The 9,921-nt window shown below is 48.6% G+C and overlaps 1 protein-coding gene across 1 annotated transcript in view; it reads left to right on the top strand.

Annotated features, from left to right (window-relative positions):
* Nucleotides 1–202: 202 nt before the first annotated feature.
* Nucleotides 203–9,921, top strand: part of LOC121838833 (vacuolar protein sorting-associated protein 13C-like) — a gene marked incomplete at its 5' end in the record, with an annotated part of 62,280 nt that continues 52,561 nt past the window's right edge. Inside the window, 8 exon segments of the mRNA XM_042313417.1 lie at nt 203–495; nt 1,350–1,594; nt 1,791–1,883; nt 2,663–2,830; nt 3,995–4,192; nt 4,820–4,909; nt 5,639–5,794; nt 6,853–7,117. Coding sequence (XP_042169351.1) covers nt 203–495; nt 1,350–1,594; nt 1,791–1,883; nt 2,663–2,830; nt 3,995–4,192; nt 4,820–4,909; nt 5,639–5,794; nt 6,853–7,117 — 1,508 coding nt within the window.

Here is a 9,921-nt window from a genome sequence, read left to right as displayed (position 1 = left end):
TACCAGTCGGGTCAGTCTCAATACTACTGGGTTGTGTTCTGGTACCAGTACCAGTCGGGTTGTGTTCTGGACAGTACCAGTCGGGTCGGTCTCAATACTACTGGGTTGTGTTCTGGACAGTACCAGTCGGGTCGGTCTCAATGTATCGATTGTTGAATTGATTGATTGTGATATGTAACCTCACGTTTGCCCAACCCCTCAGGATGCTGGGTAAGCGTGACGAGGCGAGCGAGGAAGCCATGATAGACGTGGCGTACACGCAGAGCGCCGGCGAGCGCCAGGTGGTGGCGGTGGTACAGAAGCTCTATCTGTGCGCCAGCGTGGACTTTCTCATGGCAGTGGCAGACTTCTTCATCCAGGCCCTGCCCCAGAGCTCTGCCCAGGACGTGCCCACTCACACCAAGCTAGCCCTGCCAGGCCTGGCCAAGACCTCCCAGCTACCCCTCAAACAGCTGGCCGAGCTTCGGGATAGAGCCAACACTGACCCCAGAACAGGTAAGGGGAGAGAGAGAGAGGGTGGGGGAAATAAATGACAACCAGAAAACTATACAGCCGTTCAATGCTCATAGGATTTCCTTTTGGTGTGGAGTGATGGTATTGTGATGGCTACAGTGTTTTGGTGTGAAGTGATGATGATAGTGTATAGTGATGGCTACAGTGTTTTGGTGTGGAGTGATGGTATTGTGATGGCTACAGTGTTTTTATGTGGAGTGATGGTATTGTATTGTGATGGCTACAGTGGAGTGATGGCTACAGTGGAGTGATGTGGAGTGATGGCTACAGTGTTTTGGTGTGGAGTGATGGTGTTGTATCGTGATGGCTACAGTGTTTTGGTGTGGAGTGAGGGTAATGTAATGTGATGGCTACAGTGTTTTGGTGTGGAGTGATGGTGTTGTATAGTGATGGCTACAGTGTTTTGGTGTGGAGTGATGCTAATGTAATGTGATGGCTACAGTGTTTTGGTGGTGGGGTGATGTTTCTCCTCTCTCTCTCTCTACCCTCCATACCCAATATTAGAATATGTTTGGTGGTGGGGTGATGTTTCTCCCCTCCTCTCTCTCTACCCTCCATACCCAATATTAGGATATGTTTGGTGGTGGGGTGATGTTTCTCCCCTCCTCTCTCTCTACCCTCCATACCCAATATTAGGATATGTTTGGTGGTGGGGTGATGTTTCTCCCCTCCTCTCTCTCTACCCTCCATACCCAATATTAGGATATGTTTGGTGGTATGTTTGGATATGTTTGGTGGTGGGGTGATGTTTCTCCTCCTCTCTCTCTACCCTCCATACCCAATATTAGGATATGTTTGGTGGTGGGGTGATGTTCCTCCTCTCCTCTCTCCCCCAGGCTCCAGTCCCAGGACCAAGCTGCGTGCAGTCATACTAGACCCAGAGGTGGTGTTTGTGGCTAACCTGATGAGAGCCGACGCTCCGGCCCTGGTTACCTCCTTCCAATGTGACTTCAGTCTGATGCTAGAGCCTGGGGGAGGGCCCGGGGCCCCTGGGGGACAAAGCATGACGGCCAACCTCAGAGAGCTCAAAGTTCTAGCCTGTCCCTTCATCAGGACCAATGAGACCAAGGTGGTCACTACGGTGAGCATAAAATAGCTTTTAATAGACGTTTTTTTGAAGACCCTCGACACTGCATCTAATGTCACTAGTGTAAAGCATCAGCTGGGATATAAGCATGATTCAAAGCTATTTCCTGTTGCGTTTTAATCCGTTTTCCTTGAAAGTAGATTTGAATTGAATCCAACTCCCTAAATGCTTCTTTCTCATTGGTCTTCAGGTGCTACGTCCGTGTTCTGTCTTCCTGGAAACCAAAACCCACCCCAACCAACCCCTTTCCGGCTGTGTGACTGTGGAGGAAGTCATTATCAAAGTAGGTTGCATCCTACATAAAACGTTATGTCAGAGTGTGCCAATGTGGTCAGAGTAGGAGGTCTTCATGGGTCCAATGGACCTGGGGCTTTCCCACCCGGATTTAATTTGCATAAATAATACACATTTATGTATAATGGACTAATAGCTGCCATAGCTAGGTTATTTATCATCAAATATGATAACGTAATACTTGGCATGGACTGCATCAAACCAGGACGAGAAGTTAACGTTAGCTAGGCTAACTGAGGCGGCATCAAACCAGCACGAGAAGTTAACGTTAGCTAGGCTAACTGAGGCGGCATCAAACCAGGACGAGAAGTTAACGTTAGCTAGCTAGGCTAACTGAGGCGGCATCAAAGCAGGACGAGAAGTTAACGTTAGCTAGCTAGGCTAACTGAGGCGGCATCAAAGCAGGACGAGAAGTTGACGTGGGTTGCTGTAGCCTACCTGTTGACTCTGGGTCGCTGAGAGACCCGTGATATATACCCGAGACCCGTGACATTATTTCGAGTTCTGGATCCGGGCCCTCTCAGGTATTCGGGTACAGGTGGATCCATGAAGACCTCTAGCTCTGAGTGCTCGGGAGTGAGAAATGGTTTGAATTATTGAACCGCCTCCATGCACTGAGAGGCTACTTCTGAACATAGCCGTCAATCAAGATCGTCATTGCGATCGAGATTTTCAATTGATCATCACACATAAGAATCCCGCTGACTTCCCCCGTATGAATAAAGTAGAAAAGAAATACCTGACACGCTCTTCCCTTCCCTCTCTCAGATCTCCCCTGTCATCCTGAACACAGTGATGACCATCACGGCAGCCATGACGGCGAAACCCAAAGACGAGGCAGCAGAGGAGGAGAAGACCGAGGTCGGCAACCTGTGGTCCACCATGAACATCTACGCCTGCAACTACTGGTTCCTGGGAGTGGACTCTGCCAGCGAGGTATAGATACAACAGTTGGGGTTCAGGAAGTACACTGAGAAAAATCAGTGTGGGAATTTAGTTTACTTTCTGAATTGACTGGAATTTAAATTGAAAACATATTTTAATATGTTCTATTGAGGTCTAGAACCTTCTGTCCTATAAAATAACCTTCTGTCCCGATCTGTCTCTATGCAAGAACCTTCTGTCCCTATGAAATAACCTTCTGTGCCTTATGTCTCTATACAAGAACCTTCTGTCTCTATAAAATAACCTTCTGTCTCTCTACAAGAACCTTCTGTCCCTATCTGTCTCTATACAAGAACCTTCTGTCTCTATACAAGAACCTTCTGTCTCTATACAGGAACCTTCTGCCTCTATACAAGAACCTTCTGTCTCTATACAAGAACCTTCTGTCTCTCTACAAGAACCTTCTGTCTCTATACAAGGACCGTCTGTCCCTATCTGTCTCTATACAAGGACCTTCTGTCCTCCCAGGACATTTGGGCTCTCTACAAGGACCTTCTGTCCTCCCAGGACATTTGGGCTCTCTACAAGGACCTTCTGTCCTCCCAGGAACATTTGGGCTCTCTACAAGGACCTTCTGTCCTCCCAGGAACATTTGGGCTCTCTACAAGAACCTTCTGTCCTCCCAGGAACATTTGGGCTCTCTACAAGAACCTTCTGTCCTCCCAGGAACATTTGGGCTCTCTACAAGAACCTTCTGTCCTCCCAGGAACATTTGGGCTCTCTACAAGGACCTTCTGTCCTCCCAGGAACATTTGGGCTCTCTACAAGGACCTTCTGTCCTCCCAGGAACATTTGGGCTCTCTTCAAGAACCTTCTGTCCTCCCAGGAACATTTGGGCTCTATACAAGAACCTTCTGTCCTCCCAGGAACATTTGGGCTCTCTACAAGGACCTTCTGTCCTCCCAGGAACATTTGGGCTCTCTACAAGGACTGTCTGTCCTCCCAGGAACATTTGGGCTCTCTACAAGGACCTTCTGTCCTCCCAGGAACATTTGGGCTCTCTACAAGGACCGTCTGTCCCTATCTGTCTCTCTACAAGGACCTTCTGTCCTCCCAGGAACATTTGGGCTCTCCGTTTACCTTCACTATGCGCCTTTGTTGTTGTATTCTCTTCCTACAAATGACATTAAACCTTAACATGACTTTCCCATCCAGGTGACGGAGAGTTTCAGTGACCAGGACGGCCGTAACTTTGGGGAGAGTTTCAAGGTGGATGTGAAGGTTATTCAGGTGACCATGGAGTCTGGTCTGGGCCACAGGACGGTCCCCCTGCTGCTGGCTGAGAGCTCTCTGTCTGGGACGGCCAAGAACTGGTCCTCCCTCCTCTACCTCTGCTCTGACATGACCCTGGAGGTGAGGACTGGAGCTTTTTACACTATTCTCAAGTATCATCCTAATGGACGTCCTCTTCCTGCACGTACAGGAGCTTGTCATGTGGGTTTTTGTAGGAAGTCAGTAGGCAGACAAACAGCTGTTCTTTAGTCTTTGTGAATTACCTACTGATGTAGGGATACTTGTTACCTTTGGCATTCATGTGTGCATTGGGCTCCCGTGTGGCTCAGTGGTCTAAAGGCACTGCATCTCAGTGCAAGAGGGAGGCCCGTAGGGCCTCGTCCGGGGCTGGCCCGGGGTAAGCCCATAGGGCGGCACACAGTTGGCCCAGCGTCATCCGGGTTTGGCCCGGGGTAGGCCCGTAGGGTGGCACACAGTTGGCCCAGCGTCGTCCGGGTGTGGCCCGGGGTAGGCCCGTAGGGCGGCACACAGTTGGCCCAGCGTCGTCCGAGTGTGGCCCGGGGTAGGCCGCCATTGTAAATAAGAATTTGTTCTTAACTGACTTGCCTAGTTAAATAAAGGTTAAATAAAAAATAAACCTTTTGACTTCCTGTGTTCTTTGAATTTCATTATCAATAAAATGTGTTGATTGAAAGTGATATAAATGTGATGGATGCTGATTTTGACAGTGTGTGAATATGTTGACAGGTGAACTACTTCAATGAGACCCATGCTGTCTGGGAACCGCTGATAGAGAGAGTGGAGGACGGCAAACGCAGGTGGAACCTCAAGCTAGAGGTACGCTGAGTAACCATAACCAACCTCATATTGGAACCTCAACCTAGAGGTACGCTGAGTAACCCTAACCAACCTCGTAGTGGAACCTCAACCTAGAGGTACGCTGAGTAACCATAACCAACCTCATATTGGAACCTCAACCTAGAGGTATGCTGAGTAACCCTAACCAACCTCGTAGTGGAACCTCAACCTAGAGGTATGCTGAGGAACCCTAACCAACCTCATATTGGAACCTCAACCTAGAGGTACGCTGAGTAAACCTAACCAACCTCGTAGTGGAACCTCAACCTAGAGGTACGCTGAGTAACACTAACCAACCTCGTAGTGGAACCTCAACCTAGAGGTACGCTGAGTAACCCTAACCAACCTGGTAGTGGAACCTCAACCTAGAGGTACGCTGACTAACCCTACCCAACCTCGTAGTGGAACCTCAACCTAGAGGTACGCTGAGTAACGAACCTCAACCTAGAGGTACGCTGAGTAACCCTAACCAACCTGGTAGTGGAACCTCAACCTAGAGGTACGCTGAGTAACACTAACCAACCTCGTAGTGGAACCTCAACCTATATAAACATGATTACGCTGTAGATTAGCAAAACTCTGAAACACAATGACGTTTGTATTTAATTCAATGACCTCGTATTGATGGATGGATCGATAGACGTATAGATTGGTATCTCTCTTAATACAGTGTTTGTGTTCACCGTGTCTTCCTCCTCCACCCTGTAGATGAAGAACAACCCCGTGCAGGATAAGAGCCCTGTTCCCGGGGATGACTTCGTGGTTCTCCCCGAGCCACGCACCGCCATCAACATCTGTTCCAAAGACACCATGAACATCACCGTCTCTAAGTGCTGCCTCAATGTATTAACCAACCTGGCCAAGGTACACACACACACACACACACACAAACACACACACACACACACACACCAACACACACACACACCACACACACACCAACACACACCAACACACACACACACACACACACACACCAACATACACACACACCAACACACACCGACACACACACCGACACACACACACACACACCAACACACCAACATACACACACACACCAACACACACACCAACATACACACACACCACCATACACACACACACCAACACACACACAACATACACACCAACATACACACACACACCAACACACACACCAACATACACACCAACACACATACCAACACACACACACACCAACACACACACCAACACACACAACACACACACCAACACACACCAACACACACACACACACCAACACACACACCAACACACACACACACACACACACACACACACAACACACACACACACCAACACACACACCAACATACACACACACACCAACACACACACCAACACACACACACACCAACACACACACAACATACACACACACACCAACACACACCAACACACACACACACACAACACACACACACACCAACACACACACACACACCAACACACACCAACACACACACACCAGCAAGCACGCACGCACACACACCAACACACCCACGTACTGTATACACACACACACACACAGCCAAGCCGGCACACCCACGTACTGTACACACACACACACACACACACACACACACACACACACACACACACACACACACACACACACACGATACATGACAGAAAACACTCTCCGTATAATTCGGTTCTGATGGCCAGCTGCTGATTTTTTTCCCCCAGTTCTTCCTATGAACGTCTGACCCGTTTCTCCAGCCCTAGTTAAAGCCATTCCTAGACTAAACATCAATATCATTGGTCCTGTTTTTAAACCAGGACTGGATTCATCCACAAACCAACCTATTGTTTACAAGTTTGCTTACAAAATAAAATAAAAAAATGTTGAAAATTTCAGCACGTTTATTCAATACCGTTCTGTCATTTCTGCTCAGGCATTCTCTGAGGGCACAGCCTCTACCTTTGACCACAGTCTGAAGGAGAAGGCCCCCTTCACCATCCGTAATGCGCTGGGCATCCCTCTCACCGTGCAGCACAGTGCCAACCTGCGGGTGGTGGCCTCCCCTGGGCAGGGCAAGCTCCACGAGGTGGGGGTAGGGCAGAGCGTGGACCTGGAGTACTCTGGGTCGGGAACCTCGACACGGGGCAAACTGTCTGCTTTGCAACGCCAGGAGAGCTGCCTCTTCAACCTCAGCATCGGTCAGTAGACTACTGTATATTTATTTAGACATTTATTTATTTTATTGTACCTTTATTTAGATAGTCAGTTAAGAACAAAATCGTATTTTTAATGACGGACCAGGAACAGTGGGTTAACTGCCTTGTTCAGGGGCAGAATGACAGATTTGTATCTTGTCAGCTCGGGATTTGAACTTGCAACCTTCCAGTTAGTAGTACAACACTCTAACCACTAGTCTACCTGCTGCTTACTAGTCCAAAATTCAAACCACTGGTATACCTGCTGGTTACTGGTCCAACGCTCTAACCACTAGGCTACCTGCTGGTTACTAGTCCAACACTCTAACCACTAGACTTACCTGCTGGTTACTAGTCCAACACTCTAACCACTAGGCTACCTGCTGGTTACTAGTCTACCTGCTGGTTACTAGTCCAACGCTCTAACCACTAGGCTACCTGCTGGTTACTAGTCCAACACTCTAACCACTAGACTACCTGCTGGTTACTAGTCCAACACTCTAACCACTAGACTACCTGCTGGTTACTAGTCCAACACTCTAACCACTAGGCTACCTGCTGGTTACTAGTCCAACACTCTAACCACTAGGCTACCTGCTGGTTACTGGCCAACACTCTAACCACTAGTCTACCTGCTGGTTACTAGTCCAACACTCTAACCACGAGACTTACCTGCTGGTTACTGACCCAACACTCTAACCACTAGTCTACCTGCTGGTTACTAGTCCAACACTCTAACCACGAGACTACCTGCTGGTTACTAGTCCAACACTCTAACCACTAGACTACCTGCTGGTTACTAGTCCAACACTCTAACCACTAGACTACCTGCTGGTTACTAGTCCACCACTCTAACCACTAGACTACCTGCTGGTTACTGGCCCAACAGTCTAACCACTAGACTACCTGCTGGTTACTAGTCCACCACTCTAACCACTAGGCTACCTGCTGGTTACTAGTCCAACACTCTAACCACTAGACTACCTGCTGGTTACTGGCCCAACACTCTAACCACTAGACTACCTGCTGGTTACTAGTCCAATGCTCTAACCACTAGGCTACCTGCTGGTTACTAGTCCAACGCTCTAACCACTAGTCTACCTGCTGGTTACTAGTCCAACACTCTAACCACTAGTCTACCTGCTGGTTACTAGTCCAACGCTCTAACCACTAGACTACCTGCTGGTTACTAGTCCAACGCTCTAACCACTAGTCTACCTGCTGGTTACTAGTCCAACGCTCTAACCACTAGTCTACCTGCTGGTTACTAGTCCAACACTCTAACCACTAGACTACCTGCTGGTTACTGGCCCAACACTCTAACCACAATGCTACCTGCTGGTTACTAGTCCAACACTCTAACCACTAGGCTACCTGCTGGTTACTAGTCCAACACTCTAACCACTAGGCTACCTGCTGGTTACTAGGCTACCTGCTGGTTACTAGTCCAACGCTCTGACCACTAGGCTACCTGCTGGTTACTAGTCCAACACTCTAACCACGAGACTTACCTGCTGGTTACTGACCCAACACTCTAACCACTAGTCTACCTGCTGGTTACTAGTCCAACACTCTAACCACTAGACTACCTGCTGGTTACTAGCCAACACTCTAACCACTAGACTACCTGCTGGTTACTAGTCCAACACTCTAACCACTAGGCTACCTGCTGGTTACTAGTCCAACACTCTAACCACTAGACGTACCTGCTGGTTACTGGCCAACACTCTAACCACTAGTCTACCTGCTGGTTACTAGTCCAACACTCTAACCACTAGACTTACCTGCTGGTTACTGGCCAACACTCTAACCACTAGTCTACCTGCTGGTTACTAGTCCAACACTCTAACCACAAGACTTACCTGCTGGTTACTGACCCAACACTCTAACCACTAGTCTACCTGCTGGTTACTAGTCCAACACTCTAACCACTAGACTACCTGCTGGTTACTAGTCCACCACTCTAACCACTAGACTACCTGCTGGTTACTGGCCCAACAGTCTAACCACTAGACTACCTGCTGGTTACTAGTCCACCACTCTAACCACTAGGCTACCTGCTGGTTACTAGTCCAACACTCTAACCACTAGACTACCTGCTGGTTACTGGCCCAACACTCTAACCACTAGACTACCTGCTGGTTACTAGTCCAATGCTCTAACCACTAGGCTACCTGCTGGTTACTAGTCCAACGCTCTAACCACTAGTCTACCTGCTGGTTACTAGTCCAACGCTCTAACCACTAGTCTACCTGCTGGTTACTAGTCCAACGCTCTAACCACTAGACTACCTGCTGGTTACTAGTCCAACGCTCTAACCACTAGTCTACCTGCTGGTTACTAGTCCAACGCTCTAACCACTAGACTACCTGCTGGTTACTGGTCCAACACTCTAACCACAATGCTACCTGCTGGTTACTAGTCCAACACTCTAACCACTAGGCTACCTGCTGGTTACTAGTCCAACACTCTAACCACTAGGCTACCTGCTGGTTACTAGGCTACCTGCTGGTTACTAGTCCAACGCTCTGACCACTAGGCTACCTGCTGGTTACTAGTCCAACACTCTAACCACGAGACTTACCTGCTGGTTACTGACCCAACACTCTAACCACTAGTCTACCTGCTGGTTACTAGTCCAACACTCTAACCACGAGACTACCTGCTGGTTACTAGTCCAACACTCTAACCACTAGACTACCTGCTGGTTACTAGTCCAACACTCTAACCACTAGACTACCTGCTGGTTACTAGTCCACCACTCTAACCACTAGGCTACCTGCTGGTTACTAGTCCAACACTCTAAC

This window comes from Oncorhynchus tshawytscha, unplaced genomic scaffold, assembly GCF_018296145.1.
Source record: "Oncorhynchus tshawytscha isolate Ot180627B unplaced genomic scaffold, Otsh_v2.0 Un_contig_4409_pilon_pilon, whole genome shotgun sequence".
In the NCBI taxonomy this organism is placed as follows: domain Eukaryota; kingdom Metazoa; phylum Chordata; class Actinopteri; order Salmoniformes; family Salmonidae; genus Oncorhynchus; species Oncorhynchus tshawytscha.
The sequence above is the reverse complement of the archived record's forward strand: the minus strand, read 5'-3'. Positions and strand labels throughout refer to the sequence as shown.